A 24685-nucleotide genomic window follows, 5' to 3' on the forward strand; every position below is an offset into this window, starting at 1 on the left:
ATTTTTAACTCAACTGGACTATGTCCAGCTGAGTTTTTGTCGACACCCAGTGTCCGTCGTCCGTCTGTCTGTCTGTCTGTCTGTCGTCTGTAAACAATTCGACGTCGACGCTCTAAAAGTCACAAATATTGATTAAATTTGATGAAAATTGTGATGCAGCATCTTTAAGACGTAAACTAGTTTGGGATTGCATTTGGGCGTTGCACGCCAAAAAATGGGTACGACAAGGCGGCCATATTGAAAACCAATTTTTGTCATATATTTTTAGCACATATAAACGATGTAGTTTGTGGTTCTATTATGCATATTCTAACGATATTGAGATAGACTAGTTGAGTTCACGTTCCCTGGAACCTCGAGTTTGTATACAGAATCGAGGCTCGTGTAAGAGCTAACACATTGAACATGAAAACATGCACAGACACATAAAACATGCAATGAAGGGAGGGGGAGACAAGAGGGGGAGAGAAAGGGAAGCACATGAGCACAACAACAGTGGAGAACAAGGACGTCGGGAAATCTGTGGTCGGGAGAGGGCTGGGGGGTCGGGAGAGGTCCCTTGTAGTCCCTCTCTGTGGTCGGGAGAGGGACGACAAGGACTTTCAAGAAAGAAAACGGAATTTGAAGGAAGTGGATTTGGAGTCAATTAATGGGGTAGAAAAGATCAAGATTTTGAATGGGGGAAGACAAGAGATGGTGGTGAACAGCTGTTTTCAAGACCAGGAGGGAGGAGTGGGATTGAAGAGAGTGAGGGAGTTTGTTCCAGAGGCGGGAGAAAAGAGGAGTGAAGGTGAGCAGAGGGCCTAGATTTTGGCAGTTTAACCAGAAGATGGTTGCTGGCAGATCTTGTGCGACCTGTAGGAATATTTGGGGGACAGAGCACAGAGAGAGCTGGGGGGGCAAGGCCGGAGAGGAGTCGGTAGAAGACAGAAAGACCACCAACCTGCCTGCGGTGGGTGAGTGAAAGTCCCTCGGAGATAGCTTCATCAAATAGTCTGTATTTAGTGTAACAAAAAAAAACAAAAAACATTACAGAAGAAACCTTGTTCGTGCAAAAACAGTCTTGTTTTCTTAATGGAAGCATTTTTGACACAAAAGCTTGTGGTTACCTCCACCCCTAAGGTGGATGAAGGTTATGTTTTCACCCCTGTCTGTTTGTTTGTTTGTTACTTGCAAAAATCGAAGATTTTTCAAGTATATTGGTCGGTTGCGTTTGTTATTCTCTGTTTGTTTGTTTGTCACTCGCATACAAGTCACAATTCTAAACCGATCGTCATGAAACTTCACCAGGTTTTGAGGTCGTCACAATTGAGAAGCCTATTGGTTTTGAGGTCAATGGTCATCTGGAGGTCAGATCTCTAAAATCCGCAATTTTCATCCGATTGACTTGAAAATTGAACAGCCTTTGCACATTGTCACTGAATGGGAAACCAACTATTTTTGAGGTCAAAAGGTCAACTCAAAGTCCAACTTCTAAAATCATGAATTTCAATCCGATTGACCCGAGCTTTGATTAACGCCATCAATTTTAATCTTAATGAAATTGACAATTTGATGTGTCCATGGCAATCTTTTTGGGGGTGAAGGGTGGATTTTGCAAGTATCGTGCTCTGCGTGACGTCTTCCTGTTTGTCTCTGTGAACAAAATATCTCAAAGTTGTGGATGGATTCGGACGGAATTTGGCGGAGACGTAGCGTATGTGACAAGGACGGAATGATTAGAATTTTGTGAAGATCCGGATTTGGATCCGACCAATAGAATTTTTAAAGTGATTCTTCACCATTGGGAAATGGGGCCAAAAACGATACATAGCAGGATATCTCAAAAGGTTATGGACGGATTTGGACGAAACTTGGTGGACAGGTTGTGTGTCTGACGTGGACAATTCGAATCGATTTTGGTGAAGATCTAATTATGGATTCTGATACTATAATTAATTAAGTTTTTTACGTCATTCTTCATCATTGAGAGGTCGCCGATCCACGATCGTAACATAAAGGTTCTTTTTATCCTTCTTAGCCTATCCGATCGTGTCCGAGATCATCACCACGTGATCAAGACAAGAATCTGGTATCCGTATCTGGATCTTCACCAAAGTCGATCTAATTCTTCCTCGTCCAACTCAACCTGTCCACTGAGGTTCCTCCGAATCCGTATACATAACCTGCGGAGGTAATAATAACTCAAGCGATCGTGAATGGACGTCCCTTTTGTTGTTTTCTTTCTTCGTCCTCCAACATGCCGGCGGCACACAAATTGCTGACGTCACTAACAACTTCCGTTGGAATTCCGTGTGGATATTTCTTCTGCTTCAACACCGTGAGCCCGTGACCTGGGTGTATCGCGTCAGCTGAAGTTATCCAATCTCCCTTTGACCTTCTCTATATCGGAAAGTTTTTTTTCCTCAATTTAAAGTGAAAATCTGAAACAGGAATCGTGGGTTTGATCTTGATCCGATTCCGAGCAATCACAGGAAGGGTAAACCTGTTTGTTACTTCCGGTGAATCGAACCACGTGGTTCGGCGACCCAAAACCCAAGAGGTGAAGACCGAGGTCGGGATCATGGACCGAGAACCCCTAAACTGCGCCCACGATCCGAGCTCGTCGGATTCTCATGGAGGAGACGGAGGGGGTCCAGGAGGGGCTGCTGGGATCTGGGGCTTCAGGATCCTGGACGTTCAGGACCTTCGTGAAGGAGGGGACGAGCCCGACGTGCTAACAGGTACAGGTACATTGATCTCGTGTACAGGTAATAATTTCGTGAGTGCACATCTATTTATGACGTACACATGGAGGTTGCTTCTGTGAAGTGAGTTCTCCACGGAAGCTGCAGGTAGGTGTCGCCGACCCGCCCCTCCGACAAGGTCGGACAAGTGTGACGTTCGACTGAACACCGACCGACCGATCATCCGTCCATGTGCTTTTATATACTCGATATTTCATAAACCGTTTGCGTTGAACATTTAGCTTTCAAATTACAGGTGTCTATTCCTAATGACATATTATCTCAACCTGAATTGGCGACGGTGATTGGCTGAATAATGTTTAATTTCGATTAAATAGTGACCAAACATAACGCGGTGAAGCTGTGTGACGACATGTCTATTATTATTAATTACGTTCTGTTGGAAAATACCTTTCGACCCCTTAGAGCTTAGACCTTTGAAGACCCTTTAAGTTCCCCAAGACCCTTAAGACCACCAAGATCCCGAAGGACCAGAAAACCCTTAAAAACCCTGAAAATCCAGAGGACCCAAAAGACCGTGAAGACCTAAATGACCACAAAACTCCCTAAGACCCAAAGGACTATTAAAGACCCCAAATACCCTTAAAGACCCAGAGAAGCCAAAAGATCCTAAAGATCCTGAAGACCATCAAAGACCCTTAATGACCCAGAGGAACCAAAAGACCCAAAATACCTTGAGGTCTCAAAATATCCCAAAGACCCTGAGGACCCAAAGGACCCTTCAATATCCCGAAGACCCAAAAGACACAGAGGACCTTGAGGACACAAATACCCTGAAGACCATTAAAGACCACAAGGACCCTTAAAACCCCAAAGACCCATAAGATGCTTTAGACCCACTAAACCAGCTTGGATCCTTGACCATTTGGAGCTTGACATCACATGGACCTTTTTAGATTACAAATAAATTCCAAATAAATAATATCACCAATATTACAAATAAATTACAAATAAATAATATCACCAATATTACAAATGAATAATATCACCAATATTACAAATAAATTACAAATAATAATATCACCAATATTACAAATAAATAATATCATCAATATTACAAATAAATAATATCACCAATATTACAAATAAATAATATCACCAATATTACAAATAAATAATATCACCAATATAACAAATAAATAATATCACCAATATAACAAATAAATAATATCACCAATATTACAAATAAATAATATCACCAATATTACAAATAAATAATATCACCAATATTACAAATAAATAATATCACCAATATTACAAATAAATAATATTGTTGTGGTTTTGAGAATAAAGGCAACCCCCCTTTAGTTAGTTGCACCACAACATGTAGCGTCGCTTTAGTTCAGTTATTTCTTATTAAATGTTAAGTATCGTCTCCTTTCATGTGTTCGTATGCGTTGAGACAGGTCAGTAAGGATAGGCCTCATTGGGCCTGGAATGCCATGTGCTGGGCCTAGAACAAGTCGAGGAGGCCCGAGGGAGGAGCCGGAGGGAGTGGCTGGCAAGCAGCAAACAGCCAAGGGGGCTAAAGGGGAGTGGCCAACAACGGCAGCCAATGGGAGCTAAAGGGGAGTGGCCAACAACGGCAGCCAATGGGACCTAAAGGGGAGTGGCCAGCAATGCCGGCCAGCGGAGGCCCTTGGAACATTCTGGTGGGACTCCAGGGGGGGGGGGGGGGGGGGGATATAAAACCCGGCCCGGATCCCCAAACTCTCTCTCAAGCTCTCTAAGGTCGAAGTCTGAGCAAGAAGCTCTCAGCGCTCTCTCTCATTTTGGATCCATCTCGGTAATTTTGGCCAAAAATTTGCCTGATCCCAGTTCAACTCGGAACTCCGATAAATGTCTATTCTATAATCCATATATAAAAGGAGCCACGTTTCTCCAACTAAAGGGTTTATGCTGTCATTGAATAATAAAAATGGTACCATTGGAAAGGTAGTATCATGTTGAATGTGATTGTTTGGTTGTATTGTGATTGTTTGGCGGCTTGTTTGGTTGTATAGGCACCTAGCAGGAGTACCCGGCATTGCTGGGGGGGGGGGGGGGGGGGGAGCCAGGGAGGGATGGAAGGAAGCAGGAGAGGGAGGGGTGAGGAAGGGAGTGGAAGGGGGAGGGGTGGGGGAGGGGAGAGGATCTGGGAAAGATATACTACAAAAACATATTCTGGGGTGTGGGAGGGGGGCTTTGACAGGCCCCTCTGTTTTGGGGGAGGAGGTGGGGAGGGAAGGAGGAAAAATGTACCATGCAAAGAGTGCTTCATAACCTCAGTGTTGCACAAGTAAAAAAAAAGGAAATTGTTATGCACTCTGCCACTATCACCAGGTGGCACAACACGATACACATTTACATAGATAATTTACGCCCTTCTCCCGGTCCCCCACACTCCCGCATGAGGCCGCGGCCACATAGCCAATGTTACCCCCGAGACAAAGTTGTATTTGTATTTGTACCACGAGTAAAGTATGAAAGTGTTTATAGCTGGAGTAGCCGGCGTTGCTCAAGTGAAAAATAAACATTAACATATTTGAAATGAGGGCAAATATAATGGAAAAGCAATTACATCCAAATCAGAATCCATCACAAATGTCAAATCATCATTTTACCTTTTCATTGAATATCTGCTGCTGAATGTGGCGTTCATCACGTTTCTGAGTTAAGTATGATGACGTTCAGGAAGAAGAAGAAGCCTTACCACCTACTTTGACCACTTCCGGAATTGTTTTATTATTTGTGTTCAAATATCTGGTGATTGTTTTGTATTTATTTGTGTGAACATGTACTTGTAAATAACTGTCATTAATCAAAAAGGTTTAGGCACTATAGAGCAAAAAAAAATTTAATCCAAAAAAACAAACATTCCCAGGCAAAAAAAAACAAACATTTTGCCGAAAACATTCCCAGCACTCACTGATGAACCTCTGAAAGTTTGACGAAGATCCGTTCAGCTATCTTTGAGAAAAATGGCGATACACCGACCAACGGCTCTCTTATATAGTAGATAATAAATCAAACAATTTGTTCACAAAGTTGCCTAATTTAACAGCCTCTTCCTGTATCTGAAGACGAGAATAACAAGAAGCGCTATTGGTGTCTTCACACGGTGGTTTGAATGGAAACATTTATTATTCTATCATAGCAGGAAACCTTTAGAAAGACATGGAAGGAGCACACAAAATATATATAGTAATATTTCTCGAAGGAATAGAAAAATATATAAAAGTACAGGAAAGGAGTACACAAAACAACAACAACAACCACCGTTGATCAGAGTTAACTAGAGGTGTGTTTGCGTTGAAAGCCAGGCGTTCCATATCGACCGTGTTGCAAGCCGCTTGCCTATGCGCTCAATAAGCGATTAAGAGAGGTGCTTCCATATGTTAGCAAAAATGGCCACTGTAGTCAGATTCAAAACGATACTCCAATCATTGAAATGTTCGGAAGCATAAACTTGTTATGTTTACTCATAATATTGTTACAGACGCGGTTTAGATGTTATGATGGGCCGAGCGGATGGTCCAACCGCGACCGTTACAGGATCCCCAATTGGCCCGATTCCACCCGACGTTGACCAGATCGCACCGCAGATATTCAATCGGGAAACCTCTAAAGCGACCGAAAGAGAAGGAAAAGAGAAAAAAAGACAGAGTGCGGAGGAAGAACAGATTTATTATACACACACAAGCAAAAAGAAAGAGCGACCAAAATTATTTACAGCAATGGATGGAAGAAGCAGTCACACAGTGCATCGTTAGCTTATTCTATTCAATTTACTTAACCCCAGGACAACGATTAGGACAGACGACGTTCACACTTACACGGGGGATATTGCAGGCAGGGATGGCGGAGGTGGGTTGCTGGAGAGGGAGGCAGGGTCGGAGGTAGCAGCTCTCAATTCCTCGCGTTTTTGGCGGGAAAACCCTTGGTCGCGTATCCGCTGCTGATACTGTAGACGTCACGCGCTGGCTCGGTCACACCTGCTCCTCTCCTTCTGGTGGAGCCGTCTCCCCCCTCTCAGCGCGTCTCTCCAAAGTGGTGTTTCCTTTCCAAGTACCTCTCCTCTTTGGCTTGGAGCGTCTCTCCTCTCACAGCTCACAGTTCAGCTCACAGCTCCTCTCGCATGTCACCTCTTCGCTCATCTCCCATCTGGTGAAGCAGTCCCTTCCAGTCGCTTTTATCACTCGGGGCGGAATCAAGCCGCCGGCTGCGAGGGCACGCCTACCGGGTCGCTAACCGCGGTGCTGGTTGGCTGTTAGGGCTGTCCGATTCCTCCTTTGCTCATGACGACGTGCCACGCCTGTGAGTTGGCGGCTCCTACCCCCCCCCCTTCTCCGAGATGAGCACATGGGCAATGGCGGCTTGCGGGATTGAACACCACTCGCACCCCTTTTGAAAGGAACTTTGGAGAGCGGAGATGTTTGGGGAAATTGAAAGGGCCTACGCTTATTTTGTTTGATACAATGCAAAGTCAATCTAGTGGGAAACACATATTTAGCCTACATGGAATAAGGAAATAAACTATTTAAAAAGATATATCGTGGCCTATGTGTAAGTTTCATGGAATTAACTAGGAGGACGGCTGCGACCATTATTTACATTACGAGGGTGTTACACACAACAAAACCATACTTTTCACATTCGTTACACTTCCTTCAAAATCGTTACACTCTTCAAAAACCGTTACACTTCTCAAATTCGTTACACTTCTCAAAACCGTTCCAATATTATTGAATCGTGCATTTCATACTTTAAGTTTTACTTCTAATTTTCATTGTAATTATTTAACGTCAACAAACATGCAAAACCCCTCCACTTCCGTCCCCAAAATGGTCAATGGCAGGTCCAAAGATAAGCTTGGTCGGGCTCCTCCTTCTGAGCCCGCATTTCTTTCTCTTTCTTTTCGTGTGGGGCCATATGTCACCGAGTATTTTTTGTGTCGGTTATTTGGACGTATTTGTCGGAGCATTTCTCCGAAATAACCTCATCGAGTGGGGTCCTGGTCTGCATGTACGTACATACAGATCCCAGTCCATCTGTATGTACGAACGTATATTAACATTTGACTAAAAGCATCTTCTCTTCATAAAGTAGCCGACCAATTATGGACCAAATTTGGTACGATGCATCAGGACAGCAGGGTCTCATGGGGTTGTGCCCCCCATCCGGATGCAATGCCTCCAAAAAGGTGGTAAAAGGGGAAGTTTGCCCCAAATATTGACATTTCATTCAAAAATCTTATTCTCAGAAACCACCAGATAGATCCAGATCAAACGTGCAACGAGGCATTGAGATCATGCCCGAACCTTAAGTTGTGCTCCTCATGGTCGTATTTCCCCTGGAAAGGGGATCATGGACGCCCTTCCCATCAAATCAAATCAAGTTTATTTGTCACATGTAACAGATACAACAGGTGTGCGTCTTACAGTGAAATGCTTACTTACAAGCCCAACCTACCGTGCAAAACGTTTAGAATTAAAAAGCAATAAATTTGAAAAGAGTAATATAAATACACAATAATATACATATCCCCTCATTTTCACGAAAACATGTTTTCGACAACTACCGGAGCGATACGGACCAAATTTGCTAAGATTCATTAGGACAATAAGGTCTCATGGGGTTGTGCTCCCCATCCGGATCTGCCCATTCAATGAGGGTGAAAGGGGGCTTTGCCCCAAATATTGGTATTTCATTCAAAAATCTTCGCAGAAACCGCCAGACAGATCCAGACTAAACTCACACGAGGAATTGGGACCATTGGGACCAATTGGGACCTAGCAGGCTGAGCTGAGTCGGTCGTCCTGTGTATTTGATTGATTCTGTTGGATTTAGCATGTGCTGTCGTGTTGTGCTTTGTGTGAATGATTGTGATGGATCCCTGTTTCGTTTCCTGGCTTATGGCGGCGTGTCTGCCCGTGAGATTTGCAGTACTTTGGTTTTTACTCGCCACCAAGTTGAAAATTTCGAACTGTAAGTACCTGCCATGTTTTTTTCATTGAGCCTCACGCAGCCCCGGTGTGCGCCTCTCAACAAGACAGTTCTTTTCCCCGTCTTGCCCCATCGCTCCTCCAATCGCTCCTCCCATCGCTCGTCCCATCGCTCGTCCCATCGCCCGTCCCATCGCCCGCCCCATCGCCCGCCCCATCGCCCGCCCCATCGCCCGCCCCATCGCCCGTCCCATCGCCCGTCCCATCGCCCGCCCCATCGCCCGCCCCACCGCCCGCCCCACCGCCCGCCCCACCGCTCGCCCCACCGCTCGCCCCACCGCTCGCCCCATCGCTCGCCCCAACGCTCGCCCCACCTCTGCACGCACCGCTGCATGTACCGAGCTCGACTATCCGCTCTAACTCCTCTATCCCGAGGCCTATTCGCTACACTTGGCAAAAACTTCTGTCTTTAAACAACACCACTCGATTGACTCCTGGACTCGTCAGGCCTCAAATAACTTGAAATCGGCGTTGGTCTCCCGAGAAAACGCACAAAGCGAGGCGGGAGGAGAAAGCAGAGAAAAATACCGATTGTGATTTATCTTCGCGACCAGCGACGGCCCGGCCCACATTTTAATAATTCCTGCGAAAAAGTGTCCCCTGTCAACTTCAATAACCTCATCTATCCCTGTAGAACATACACAGCACCAAAACAACACCGTTCTGACCTGTATCTCGCCTTATTCAACGCTCAGTCTGTAAGTAGTCCTGACAAGCGAACCAAAATTACCTCTTTTATTCAAGATAACGATATCGACGTGTTTCTTCTGACCGAAACTTGGCTCCTACCCAGTGGCGACGAAGCGAGATGTGCTGATCTCACCCCACTTGGATACACCCTGCAGTCATTTCCTCGCTCCTCTCGGGGTGGGGGCATGGCTGTTATTTACAGAGACAACTTCTCTCCCTTTGTCTCCTTCACCACGACTTTTTCATTCGACCATTCATCCTACGAGCTAGCCCATGTCACCTTCACTCTGTCAGAAAACACTCTTCATTTCTTCTGCCTCCACAGACCTCCACCTAACCGGAAAAACAAGCTTACTGACTCTATGTTCGTGACCCAGCTTCCTAATCTGCTCGACCACTGCAATACTCTTCCTGGTTTCGTCTTAATTCTTGGAGATTTCAACGTCCACTATGACCAACCACAACATCCTCTCACTTCAAAGATCATTGACCTCCTTTCTACTTTTAGTCTGTCTCAGTCTGTCTCCCAAACTTCACACGTTAAAGGACACATCCTGGATTGGTTAGTGCACAGATGCGATGATCAGTTGGTGCAGTCCACGTCAGTGACCTGTGCTATCACCTCGGACCACTTCTGTGTCACCAGCCACCTGAGTATTGCTGTTCCTCGTCTTCAGCCCACCTTCATCACTGCCCGCAACATTCGTGCCATCGACCGTTCCGCCTTTAAAGAGGACCTTCGCACCCGTCTCTCTGGCCGTTCCTATGTCACTGCAGAAGACCTCGACTGTTGCCTCCGCACAGCGTTGGACTGTCATGCTCCAGCGACACGGCGCACCGTTCCCAGACGCAGGAGTACTCCGTGGTTCAGCGCAGTCAGCGACGAAGTCAGGGCTGCCAAAAAGGAACGACGACGTGCCGAGAGACGGTGGCTGAAGACTGGCCTCACAGTCCATAAACAGTTGTATAACATAGCGAAAAGACTCGTCATAAAAATCATTCTGAAAGCAAAAACGTCATATATTTCTGATCGGATTACTAGGAGCTCCTCCTGCAAGCAACTGTTCAGCATTACCAACCGCCTGTTTGCCACCAAAAATAAATCTGTTCTTCCCACTGTATTTCCTCAAAACGAACTACCCCAACGCTTCCTGCATTTCTTTCACAATAAAATTCAGTCAATAAGAAACAATCTTGACAGGCAGTCACTCCTTTCCTTCGATGATGCGGAACACTGCTTTCACGGACGACCTCTTAGTTCGTTTACTCCTGTTACTGAGGAAATTGTCAAATGTACAATCCTCAAGTCAAACACAAAAACATGCGATCTTGACCCCCTTCCCACCGATTTGTTTATTGAGTGTTTGGACACCCTCCTCCCATTTATTACTGCAGTTATCAATGATTCTCTGACTACGGGTTCATTTCCGCTTTTTTTTTTTCTTTTCTTTTTTGTATACTGAATCGAGGCTCGTGAAAGAGCTAAAGAGCTTCTTAAAAAGCCCACCCTTGACCTTAACGACATGAAAAATTACCGTCCTATCTCCAACCTGTCTTTCCTGTCAAAGATCACAGAAAGAATTGTGCTATCACAGATGAATGACCATCTAGTTTCAAATAATCTTTAAATTCTCGCCAGTCAGCATATAGACCAGGCCATAGCACCGAGACCGCTCTCCTAAGAATAACCAATGATCTTCTGACCTCTCGACTGTGGTAAGGTTTCCGTTCTTGTTCTTTTGGACTTGTCTGCCGCCTTTGACACAATTGACCATAGTGTCTTAATTCGTCATCTTGAAATCACATTTGGAATAACTGGTACTCCCCTTTCTTGGCTGATGTCCTATCTTACTGACAGAGTGCAAACAGTTGTTATCAATGGCCAGAAATCAGCCCCTTCTCCGCTTTCCTTTGGCGTTCCCCAGGGCTCAGTCCTGGGACCTATCCTCTTTCTTTTGTACACTCAGCCTCTATTTGATCTTGTTGCCAGACGTTCAGTTGATCACCACGCCTTTGCGGACGACAATCAGCTGTACAAAGGAAGCACGATTCAACAAATCGTGCCCACTGTTGAAGTGTTAGAAGGCTGTATTGCCGACGTGAAGGCGTGGATGACCCAAAACAAACTTCAGCTGAACGATGCTAAAACAGAGTCTATGATTGTAAGATCACACAGATGTCCTCTACAATGTTCACTTCCTACCACTATTCATGTTGGTGAAACCGATGTAAACTTTGTTTCGTTGGCCAAGAACCTTGGTGTGGTTTTCGACTGTAACATGACATTTTCCAAGCAAGTACTTCAAACTTGCAAATCAGCATACTTTCAGCTGCGAAAGATCGCATCCATTCGCCACTTTCTTACTCCTCAAGCTGCTCTAACTCTGGTCTGTGCCCTTGTCCTCTCAAGGCGAGACTATTTTAATTCTTTGTATGCTGGCTGCCCTCAGTTTATCTTGGATAAGTTACAAAATGTTCAAAACTCTGCCGCTCGTCTTGTCTGAAAGGGGAAGAAGTCTGACCATGTTACTCCGCTTCTTGAATCTTTACACTGGCTGCCTGTCTCTGCTCGTGTGCAATACAAAATTTGCACACTATGTTATAAATCATTGTGTGGAACGGGACCTCACTATCTCGCCAATTTGCTCACTCTCTTATGAACCTCGGCGACGGCTTCATTCAAGCGACGACTCTATGACCTTAGAGCCGCCGCACACCAGCACCAAGTCGTTTGGTGAGAAATCCTTTTCCTTTGCTGCACCTCTGCTCTGGAATGACTTGCCTTCCTCTGTTCGACTCTCTTCCTGCCTTTAAAACCTCCCTCAAAACCTATCTGTTTCACAAGTCTTTCAAAGTCTAAGTCCTGTTTTCCCTTTGGTTTGAGGTGGGACAGAGATCGAGAGTATGTCTGTGTACATGTGCGGGGGAGGGAGGGGAGGAGGAGGGGGAGTACACATCTGTGGGTTTTGAATGGGGAGGGAGAGGAATAGGGCAAGAGTGAAGGTGTGCCTGTGTGTGTGTATGTTTGTGTATGTGTGTGCGTTCGCATGATAATGTAAAGCGCCATGAGGGTCGTTTACTCTGCTTGATGGGGCTATGTAAGACTCCTTTATTATCATTATTATTATTATTATTATTAAGTTGTGCTCCCCATGGCCGTATCTTCCTTGGAAAGGAGGTCACAGGCTCCCTCCCCTCTTCACTCATATTCGCAAAAACATCTTTCTTTTTTCTTTTTTCTTTCTTTTTGTATACTGAATCGAGGCTCGTGAAAGAGCTCACATTTATTTCACAAACAAATCAACCAGACAAACAAAATATATAAAAAGAGGGAGCGGAAGATAAGATGGGGAGAGAAGGGGAAGCACACAAACACAACATTTGAGATCAGGGAGATGTGTGGGAGGGAGAGTTGGGGGGAGGGGGCGTGGGAAGGGGGGGAGTCGGTAGTCTTCTCACAAAGTACCAAACCGACATGGACCAAATTTGGTACGATACATCAGAGCATAAAGGTCTCATGGGGCTGTGCTCCCCATCCGGATCCGCCTCCTTCCTATAAGAGGCTGGAAAAGGGGGGTTTTGCCTCAAATCCAGTTAATTTATTTTAAAATCTTCTCAAAAGCTGTGGGGAAATAGCCTTTGACCCCACGGCACTATTTTTTTAAATTGCTGGCACCATACAAATTGTAAATTGCTCGGGTTTCCTGAATCAGAAAAACTATGGTGTGAGGTCTTCATTGCACATTTAGTGGTGTTTTTGGCCCAATTAAGACACGGAATCAGTTTGTCGTTTTGTTATACTTACACGTTATACTTATACGTTTTGTTAGACATATTTGGGGTGGGGGTGGAAATCTTGTATGTTTTTGGTGTTCATTAAGAAATTTTCTGAAGTGTACCTACAGATAAAACGTTATGAGACAATGTAAAAAAAAAAAAAAACACTCCAACATGGCTGCCACTATAAGTCAGAATGACGTAGTTTTGCAAAAGTTCACACTGGAGTCAAGATCAACAACAACAGGCATTTTAAGGCCATTTCCCTGCTAGAGTGGGGGTTAGCCTTGCGGTCCCCATGACAATCTTCTCCATTTTGCCCTATTTTCTGCAGGGGGTCATTGACTGTAGTCATTAAAAAAAAATTCTCACAATAAAGATTGATGTGAAAAACATTGTTTACTGGATAATATAATTTATAACTATTTCTTGTTATTTTACACTAAATATTCACCTGTCCAAACCCCCTAAAAGCCCCACAAACAACAACAACACAACCCCCAAGAGATGTGCTCTGTATAATGCGACGGTCAGTGTCTGTGCATGTCCACCTCCATAATGTCCAATGTTTTTACACAGCGTTGTGTTTAATTTGATACAGTTCCCATGTAACAATAATTGGATCTAAATGCTGAACACCACCTGTATAAGATCATCAAGATCATGCTCTGAGCTAACATTTGATTTTGTACAGGTAAAATGGGTCCAGCAGAAGCTGGATGTCTCTCTGGTGACGCTCATCGTACTTCAAATGGCATCCAGGTGAAGGAAGACCTGAGTGAAGTTTCTCGCTCTGCACAAAGTCAGTATGGTGAGGCTTGTGAAGTTCAGAAGAGTTCTTTGGATTATTTCCATATATTATTCCATTACTAGCAAAGAACCCATCAGTGACAATTCTAAATTTAAGGTCTTCTATGGTACAGGTACAGGTGATACTAGACTACTAGAGAGTTCATCGAACAGTTTACCCCACGTAGTCAAAAGAAAAAAGACACGGGAAAGGTTGTTTAACTACCAGGTATGCAGATAGGGTAAACAAATGATCTCACTCCTCTCTGCACATGTGCGGTAGTGAAAAATTCAGAGCCAAAGTATGGTAAAACAGCAAATTATCTTCCTGTTCATGTTCCAATTTGTGTTTAAAATACAACAACAACAACGTGCATTTTAAAGGCCATTTTCCCTGCTAGAGCGGGGGTTAGCCTTGCGGTCCCCATGACAATCTTCTCCATTTTGCCCTATTTTCTGCATCTCTCCTTGTTAACCCCCTTGCCCGCATTTCTTCTTCCACCATCTTTAGCCAAGTCTTTCTCGGTCTTCCCCGTCTTCCACTTCCTTCGACATTCATTTCCATCACTCTTCTCAACCAGTCACTTTCATCCTTCCTCAACACATGACCAAACCATCTCAACCTGTTCCTCTTCACAGCATCAATCACAGGCTCTATTCCCATCATCTTTCGCAATTCATCATTTGTCTTCCTCTCTCTCAACGATACTCCGCACATCCGTCGAACCATTCGCATTTCCACCCTTTCCAACCTTCGTTGCTGCTCTACGTTCATTACCCATGTCTCGCTCCCATAAATCATAACACTTCTCACACATGCAGCATACACCTTTCCCTTCAGCTTCAACGACACTCCCCTCATCATCAGCACGCCACTCAATTCCCGAAACTTCTTCCATGCACATCTCACTCGAGCAACCGTTGCCGAGTCCGATCCACCTTCTCCATTCAGCATGTCTCCGAGGTAGCAAAATGTTTTCACACCTTCCAGCTTCACGCCGTCTCCAAGATCCAACTCAACATTTCCTCCATCTGCAGCTCCCTCTGTGCACACCTTACATTTGAATGTAGCTGCCACACTGGTTAATGACCCTCTCAGACCACTACATTTTTGATGAACCCACTCAGCGCACATTGTACACTGAATGGAGTTCACTCCGACACCCTTCCTACACACAGCACAGGGCCACTTCCCAGTTCTTTCCACCTCACCACATGCTTTACCACTTGCCATCACCTTCGTCTTTCCGATATTCACCTTCAGACCTTTTGTCTCCATACATTCCTTCCACGTGTTCATCTTTTCCTTCAGTCCATCCATACTTTCCGCAATCAACACCAGATCATCTGCATACAACAACTCCCACGGTAAACCCTCCTTTACGTTCTGAGCCAGCACCTCCATCACAGCGACAAATAGTAGTGGACTTAGTACCGACCCCTGATGCACTCCCACCTTCACCTCAAACTCACCACTGTTCCCGTCCTTTGTCCTTACAGCTGTGCGCGCTCTTTTGTACATTGCCATCACTACTCTGATCAACCATTCCTCCACTCCTAACTTCCTCAATGCCCATGTCAATACTTTGCGTGGAACCCGATCGAATGCTTTCTCCAGATCAACAAACCCAAGAAACAACTTCTTCCTCTTCTCCATGTACTTCTCCTGCAACTGCCTCACAATGAAAAGTGCGTCTGTCGTTCCTCTTCCTGGCATAAATCCAAACTGCATTTCGTCGATCTTCACTTTCTTCCTTATCCTCCTCTCCAACACCCTTTCCAATACCTTCATTCCATGCTCCAATAACTTTATCGCTCGGTACGAGCCACACTCCAGAGGGTCACCTTTCCCCTTGTATAGAGGGACGAGGGTACTCAGTTCCCAATCCACTGGAATGCGGCCTTCTTTCACCACCAGATTACAGATCTCTGTCATTCTCTTCACACCCCAACTTCCTGCTGCCTTCAACATATCTCCCACAACTCCCGTCGGCCCTCCCGCTTTTCTACCCTTCATTGCTTTTATCGCTTCCTCAACTTCCTTCTCAGTTATCTTCTCTGCCGGTCCTAAAACTGGGTTACTCTCTATGTTGCCATCCCATTCATTCTCTGTATTCAACAGCATTTCCATATATCTTTTCCATCTTCCTTTAATTCCATCTGGGTCGACAACGATTTGTCCCACTTCATCCTTCAAGCAGCTCACCCCCATCACATCACACCTCTCTTTCGCTATCTGCTTTGCAATCCTGAATACTGCTTTCTGACCCTCTTCCGAATCCAAGCGTTCTCCGAACATTTTCCTACATGCCTCCTGCGCCTTTGCTACCTCTTTCTTTGCAGCCTTCCTGGCTGCCTTATAACTTTCATGCTCTGCTGTTTCTGCTCCCGTACCCTTCGCCTTCTGCCACTCCTTGAACTTCTTCCTCTTCTCGTCAATCCTCTTTCCAACTTCATCATCCCACCACCATGTTTCCGAGTGCCTTGGTGGTCCTTTTGTCCATCCACATACCTCACCAACGGCTCCCAACAGACTAGCTTTCATTGACATCCAACCACTTTCAAGCTCAACCACATCATCCTCGACCCTACTCAGCCTCTCTTTTAATGCCTCCCTTACTGTCACCTCTTTCAACCTCCACACCTTCATTCTCGGTTGGTACTTCACCCGCCGAGCTCTCCTCGCACCTTTCACCCTTACGTCGCAGACAACCAAGTGGTGCTGTGAAACAGCCTCCTCCCCCGGGATCACCTTTGTGTCTTGGAGGTGCCCCCTATCTCGCCTACGCACCATCAGGTAGTCAACGGTTGTCGTCGACCCACCTGACGTGTATGTAACAAGCTTATTATCCTCTTTCTGGAACTGAGTATTACAAATCAACAAATCAGCTCCATCAGCAAACTCCAAAATCCTTTCACCTTCTCCATTTCTCACACCATATCCGTAACCCCCATGAACTCCGTCAAAACCATCCATACTCCTTCCCACATGTCCATTTAGGTCTCCTCCTACCACAACAACTTCCTCATCTTTCACGTTTTCCATCAGCTTCTCTATCGCACACCAGAACTTGTCCTTCTCTTCATCGCTCCGACCAACCTGCGGAGCCTATCCCGAGATGACGTTCACCAAGAGCTTTCCAATCATCATTTTCACCATCATCAACCTATCACTCACTCTAGTCACACTCACCACACTGTCTACAAACTCCTCAGAAAACAGGACACCAACACCATTCACGCCCTCCGGGCACCCTTGCCACACAAACTTGTATTTCTGTCCCTGCCTACCCTTCACCATTCTCACACCACTTCCCTTCCATCTCGTCTCTTGCACACAACATATGTCCACTCTTCTTCTGACCAATACTTCCACCACTTCTCCTGATCTCCCTGTCATTGTCCCTACATTCCATGTCCCAAACCTCAGAAACCGATCTCCACTTCGGGCTGTACCCTGCCCACATGTAGTTGTAATTGTCATGGTTCTCTTTTTGAGGCAATGTTTTTTTTTATGGCTTTTTGATTGTTTAAAATATAACATTCAATTTAAATAAGTTGTTCCTTGATCATAAATTACTAAGACAGACGGACGGATATGTACGAATTGCTTTTCGCTTTGCATGCGTGGGGTAAAACAAAAAAAGGACTGGGAGCAATGACTTTGGTGAAGGAAGCAACGGAATGTCCTGTGAGGACGTGGCCACTGGTGAGTCAGAGAACAACATGCACCATTTGTGCAACTCATTCACAGGAAAGAGACGCTGCGAGTCCAACAAAACCATTAGGTGCGTCACACAATCCGAGAATCCACGTGTCCGACACATCGATTGAGAAACGTCTGTCAAAGGCACACTTGAATGTACACAACACTGCAAGATGCGGCGTACATTGGCACCTCCGCCAGACTCAACAGTTTGTTTTGTATCATATGGGATCTGATCCAGATCCATACCTGAACCAACATCGAATCGACTTGTTCTCGACATTTAACCAACTCATCCACCAAGTTTTGTCATAATCGGTCCCCAACTTCTTGAGATATTGTGCTACATATCGGTTTTAACTCAATGGTGAAGAATCGCTTTAAAAAAATTAAAATTCGTATTTCCAGATCCAGTTTCGGATCCTCAATAAAGTCAAATCGATTCAAACTTGTCACACACCCAGCCTCTCCAAGTTCCATCCAAATCCGTTCACAACTTTTTGAGATATCATGCTATACATCGTTTTTTCCCCCCTATCTATCAATGGTGAAGATTCAGATGAAAAATTATCGGACCCAGATCCATATCCGGATATTCACCGGAATCTAATAATTTTGTCCCTGTCACACACCCAACATCTCCACCAAATTTCGTCTGAATCCGTCCACAGCATTTTGAGATATCCTGTTCACAGACAAACAGACAGGTGAAAATATAATCTCCATCCACCTTCGATGGCGGAGGTAAACATATACATGCATATATGTGTATATATATATATATACAGACTTGGCATTTAATATGGAATATATATTTTTTCTTGACTTGGGTTTACTTTCTTAACTCAGTATATCAATCTGGTGAGTTTCTTTTACACTTTGGTGATTTATTTGTTAAAAGAACCATGTCACTGATTGTCTGTCGCAGCAAGAAGGCAACAACAGGATTATATCACAGGTGGCGTTGCAAAATGTATGGACAGGTGCATTTGACGATTGGCTTCACAGTCGGGTATACAAGGGTTGTTCCGTTCTGTATTAGTGGAAAACAACTGCTGCACGTCTCCAAAAGTTATTGCCGCTTCCTCTGGAGATGGTCCGTCAACTCGACAATGCTGTTTGTCATGGAGTGGTGGCTTTACGAAATTACGGCATGAAACAGCGTGCTATTGCTCGGCAGTATGGCATCACTCAAGGTCAGGTGTCAAAGATCCTGAAAACGAAATGCTCAGAGGGGTGTCCCTACTCCAAATCCGAGGCCAGGACGTCCCCGCAGAACCACAAGGAGGGATGATCGCCAGCTGCACCGGTTAGTCCGCAATGGCCGTACCAAGTCAGCTAATCGGCTTAGGGCTGAGTGGCAGCAACTGACAAATGTGCCTGTATCCAGAAGGCCAGTCAACCAACGACTGGTTCAAGCAGGCTATCGTGCCAGGCGTCCCCTGAGAAAGCCACGCCTGACCAGACAACACTGCCAGCGCCGATTGCAGTGGGCCAGAGAGCACCGTCAATGGCAGCCAGGACACTGGAATCACGTGATCTTCAGTGACGAGTCTAGATTTCTGGTCTATCGTCAAGGTGGCCACGTCCGAGTGCGCAGACAAGTGCATGAAGCCTACAACAAAGATTGTATAGTGCCAAGAGTCCAAGCTGGAGGTGGTGGGGTGACCGTTTGGGCTGCTTTTCATGCAGGGGGCAAAACTGACCTGGTTGTTCTGAATGGAAACCTGAACCATTTCAAGTACAGAGCAATTCTGGAAGAAACATTGCTTCCATTTGCTCGTGCAGCCTTTCGAGGAAACTTTGTCTTCCAAGATGACAATGCACGGCCTCATCGTGCTCACATGATCCAACACTTTCTTGCTGACCGTGGTGTGGAGCCCATGGAGTGGCCTGCCATGTCCCCAGATATGAATCCGATAGAGAACTTGTGGGCAGAATTAACGCGGCAAATCGACCAGTTGGACCAGCAGCCGACCTTTGTGCGTGAATTGCAGCAGGCTATTGTCACTGCATGGCAAGCGATTCCTGTCCAAACCTTGGCAAATCTCGTGAACAGCATGCCTCAACGTGTATGTGCTCTCCTGAATGCTCGTGGGGGTTACACGAAGTACTGAACTGTAATTTTACTGTCCGTAATCCCAGTCGTAATTTAACTTTTGTTTTTGTTAAAAAAATTTTTGGCTAATGTGCAAAATAAAGAGATACTTCTGGAAAACGTACAGAAGTTTAACACAGCACTGTCCGTGAATTGAGTTCGATATCAGTTCACATCACTTTCAAGGATCAATTTATTTGTTTCGAAATGTCAAATGTGGTTTTTGTTTCTTTTAAAGGTCACATTAACAAAATCTAGAATAATTTCAACATCATTCCAATGAACTTTTGGTTCTAAGACATCTTGAAAAGTAAGTTCACCCCCACAAAAAAAATATTCCATATTAAATGCCAAGTCTGTGTGTATATATATATATATATACACAAAGAATTAAGTTAAGCACCCCCCCCGTTTTTTTACAACCTCGCACATTACAAGTTTGTTGTCGTCAAAACAGTGTAATATACCCATGATATTGCTATATTTTCTGGAGAAGTGATATTATGGTCACATAAAAACATAACAATCATGCCGTTTTCAATATTTTATTCTGAATAATTTAAGGTGAAATTTTTTGGGAATTTTAGGCATATTTTCACCTCAATTTAAGTATGGAGCTATAGGTCCATCACGGACAGTGTGGATGACGTTTATGTTTTCTAACGTACAGTCATTGTTCTGAGAAGACCTCTAGCGATCTTTGCGTCAATAACGTGTGTAGGACCCACGTGATCGGATCACTGACTCAACCAATCACTTTTTTTCACTTTGATCACTCAATTTCATCAATGGATAATTGCTAATGTCATACCAATCATTATTTGATCTCACATACCTTAGAATATATGCCAATGTATACATATACACAAAGAATATATATTAGGGGGTGCTTACCTTAATTCGTTGTGTAGGGGTGCTTAACTTAATTCTTTGTGTATATATATATATATATATATATATATATATATATATATATACGTGTGTGTGTGTGTGTGTGTGTGTGCATATATATGTATGTGTGTCGGTGTACGTGTGTCTGTGTCTGTCTGTGTGTGTGTGTCTGTGTCTGTGAATAAGAGAGAGACAAAATTGTGAGGAACAGAAATGAAAAAACGAGATGTGTGTGTGTGTGTGTGTGTGTGTGTGTGTGTGTGTGTGTGTGTGTGTGTGTGTGTGTGTGTGTGTGTGTGTGTGTGTATTTATGTGTGTGGGTGTGCGTGTGTGTGTGTGTATGTATGTGTGTGGGTGTACGTGTGTGTGTGTGTGTGGGTGTGCACGCACATGCATTCACATGTTATCAGAAGTAAATACATTGTGTAGATTACATCATTTGTGCATCTGATAAATTGCCAGTAACCATTTTGTGAAACTGAATGTGCAGGTGCAGCATCTAACTCAATATGTCGAAATGTCACACACATCCATGCCCGTGGGATTCCCATGGGTGACCCCACTAGTCTTACTATAATTCACCAAATGTCTGTCCGTCTATCTGTCTGTCTGTCTGTTCGAAGGTACCGTAAAAACTGCTGAACCGATCGCAACGATATTTTGGGTGGATAATCCTGGGATCTCCAGGAGCAAAATAGGCTATTTAGTTTTCCCAATTTCAGCTATAGTCTCCAGCATTCTCAGGTTTGGTCTCCCGCATAACATTCGCGTTCGCATAACGTTCATTGTGACCATGTTTTCATTGTGACGATGTTCTTTTCCCGGGTGCCGTACAAACGGCTGCACCGATTGCTGCACAGCTGCACTGATCGGACTCGGTGACCTCGGACAAATACCTTTTATAAGGACACGGGTTGAATCCCTGCTTGAGAGAATTCCAAACCCCTCCCCGCCATCACGGCCGTCTCTCCAACTTACAATCCCACGAGATATGTGGAAAGGACGACCCAAAACCAATATAATTATCATTAAACATCATTCGTATATAAACATCACTAAAAGTAAACAATGACCTCGGCCAAAGTTCAAATGACATGAGTTTAATCTCTACATGGGAGAATTCCACATAGCTATTTGGGTGGTGTATACGCTAAACGATCGCTGTCTCCATCGATCTTGCCAAGGCCGTAACACCGATCGGCTCAAAATCATTTTAACTGTTGATTTGGAAGTTTTTGCAATGAAGGAAACACGTATCGGGAGTACATACGACATCGGAAGTACTAACTGCACGTGTCTTCAGTATCGAGCTTAAATCTGTCATGGCGGATCTGAAGAGCGGAATGCTTGGAGAAGTGGTGGGCTACTTCGGCATGAAGGAGGATCAGAAACGTGGACTCCCACACTGCCATATCCTGCTGATACTTGCTCCCGCATGACGTTATTTTCCCGGGTGCCGCACAAACGGCTGCACCAATCGAGATTTAACGGATGTTTATATAAATCGTTTTAAAGAAAAAAAGCCTTCAATTTCTGATATTTAGCCTTTTCATTTGGGCCTCCCAATTGAAGCCCCGCCCGTGGGGCGGGTACCGTTGCCAGTGAGAATTAATGGAATAAGGGGGGATGTGTTCTTAACATTGCTACTTCAGGTATTATATTTTACCTTTTACCTGTGATATTACCCTTTTATGAGGAAGACAGTAATATTCAAGTACACAAACATGTAAATAAACAAAAAACAATTATTAGAAATATTGAAATAAAAATTTACCTCTTCCGAAATAGTCGAAGCTTGTGGTACGTCCTTCCTCCTTATTTAATGAAGTTCAGTATATTTATAGAATGGAGGCAAACTGAATAACCCAGAAAGATCAACGGCACTTTCACCAGTATCCATTCGATGAATAACATCTAATTTCACTTTTAAGGTAACATTTTTTATGATGCCTCTCCGTCAATGTATAGTACATTAGTGCAAAGCCAAGTCCAGTAGTTCTTTCGGCAATGTTACGATCTCCCGATTTGGTAATTTAGCGATGTGTTCTGGCGTCGTTATCAGTCTTGGTTCTACGGAAAACGCTCTAAAATATAAGGTATGGCTTTTAAAAGCTTATGACTTCCTTCTGCAGCATTTTTTTCAGCGTATCTTTTTGTACCCATTTGATGGGGTGGCCATTTTATTTCACCTTTCCATCCCTCCATAAGGAGTACCACCATAATCCATGAAAAAATGATTTTTTGGGATTGGCCATTATTACACAATAAATAATATTGTCATGTCTGTGGGCTCGGCAGTGATATGTAGAGTCAGGTAGATTTGTATAAATTAACATGCTCCGGATGTCAGGTAAGAACCATCACCATATAATTTCTGTTTAGCTGAATGCCGGATAAGTATATATCTGTCCCCGTCATGAGGGGGCTGGGCATGTTAACTAGCTTAGGGCATAAGGATAAATTATCCCTTGTTTGTCTTACCCAATGTGATTTTCATCCTTTGTCCTTTATGGCACTGCAATTGACACCAGCGCAGGAAGTGCCCATTAAACCACACATAACAATAAAACCAACTGGAAGCCAGGCATCAGGCACTGGGGCTGACAATCCCGCCTGGCAGGCACACATTGCTCGGGCAGGCCGAGAGCCACGCCCAGAAGGACAGTGATTGGGCGGGTGTTGACAAACAGGAAGGCCGAGGTAAGAAGGGATTCGCTGATTGGCCAGGGCGGAGAAAGAAGGCACTCCTCGATTGGTGAAAGAAGGGCGAGCAAGAAGCGGCGCACTGATAGGCGAAGAGCTGGACAAGGCAGTGGTGGCCTGCGGGATGATTGGTGGAGAAGCGCTGATGACGTCACAACCGGACGTTAGAATAACTCTCGGACCGACATCTATCCTCTTGCCCTCCTCTCTTGCCCTGCTCTTGCCCTCCTCTGGTTCCCTTGTTCTTCTCCCTCGCACTCTTGTGCCTGTTTTCGTTCTGGACCTCGGGACGATTGTGCTTGGACCGGCCGTGTTCAGAGACGCCACCAGGAGACGTGCAGAGTTTTGCAGGCGGAAACGACGTGTGGCTTACCGCTGCAGCGTGACGAGGCCGAGTACGAGCGCTGCAGTTCGAACGGGCGCAACGAGGCCGAGTTCCCACCAACGGCGCGCTTCATGCGCAACGCCAGCCGGATTCATTCGCAGACCCTGACGAGACCTCACCAGTGATCAGAGCTAAGCACACACACACACATAATTAATTTTGCAGTTCTTTCATCCCTTTTGTCTGTGTTTGGTTCTGTGTGTGCGAGCGCTCCATATCGGAATTTAGTTTTACCGTCGCGTTTTTCTTGTTACCAGCATTGCATAAAATAAACATGTTTATTTTTGTCCATTTTAAATCCAGTTCGTGCAAGTTTATTTTCCGCAGGTTTGAGGACTGCAGCAGGACCACAGGTAAGCTCTGCAGCTTCCTCTTCTTCTTTCTTCCTCCCGCTCATATACAGTAAAATCCGCATTTGATCATCGCCTTCGGAGTTAAAAGCTTGCTATTGGCCATTTGTGATCCCTGTGGTGTTCCCCTGGGGAAATCACACGACAATATTATTGTGAGGAACAGACATTTAAAAAATGGAGTGTGTGTGTATTGTCGCGTTCCTGGCAATTAAAATCTTTCCCAGGAATGAATAGCCGAGCAAGTTTTAACTCTGAGTCACTGTTCAAATGCGGACTTAATATACGCGGGAGAACAAGGGGGAGTGGGGGGATGAAGGGGCTTACCTGTGGTCCCCCGGCAGTTCCCAAATCTGCAAAAAAACTCACACGAAAACAGATTTTTTAATGTACAAAAATAACAAAAGGATTTATTACAAGAAAATGCCGATAACTAGAAAAGCGTGACGGTAAAACTAAATTCCTATGGGATCCTCCACACCAGACTTAAACACAGACAAAGGGATAAAATAACGTTGGATAAAATAAAGATGTGTGGTTATTTAGTGGGACTTATCTCAGATCG

The 24685-nt window shown here is 44.7% G+C and overlaps 1 protein-coding gene across 2 annotated transcripts in view; it reads left to right on the forward strand.

The window, feature by feature from the left end:
• The first annotated feature begins 2455 nt into the window (after positions 1-2455).
• Positions 2456-24685, forward strand: part of LOC137427836 (uncharacterized) — a 116903-nt gene continuing 94673 nt past the window's right edge. The window contains exons 1-2 of one of the 2 annotated variants that reach the window (XM_068117598.2): positions 2456-2723; positions 13893-14009. In XM_068117598.2, the coding sequence (XP_067973699.2) occupies positions 2564-2723; positions 13893-14009 (277 nt within the window). In that variant the 5' untranslated portion in view covers positions 2456-2563. The remainder of the gene's footprint in view (positions 2724-13892; positions 14010-24685) is intronic. The other variant, XM_078777717.1, reaches the window with a different exon arrangement.

This window comes from Myxine glutinosa, chromosome 5, assembly GCF_964187855.1.
Source record: "Myxine glutinosa chromosome 5, kmMyxGlut1.1, whole genome shotgun sequence".
Taxonomy (NCBI): Eukaryota; Metazoa; Chordata; class Myxini; order Myxiniformes; family Myxinidae; genus Myxine; species Myxine glutinosa.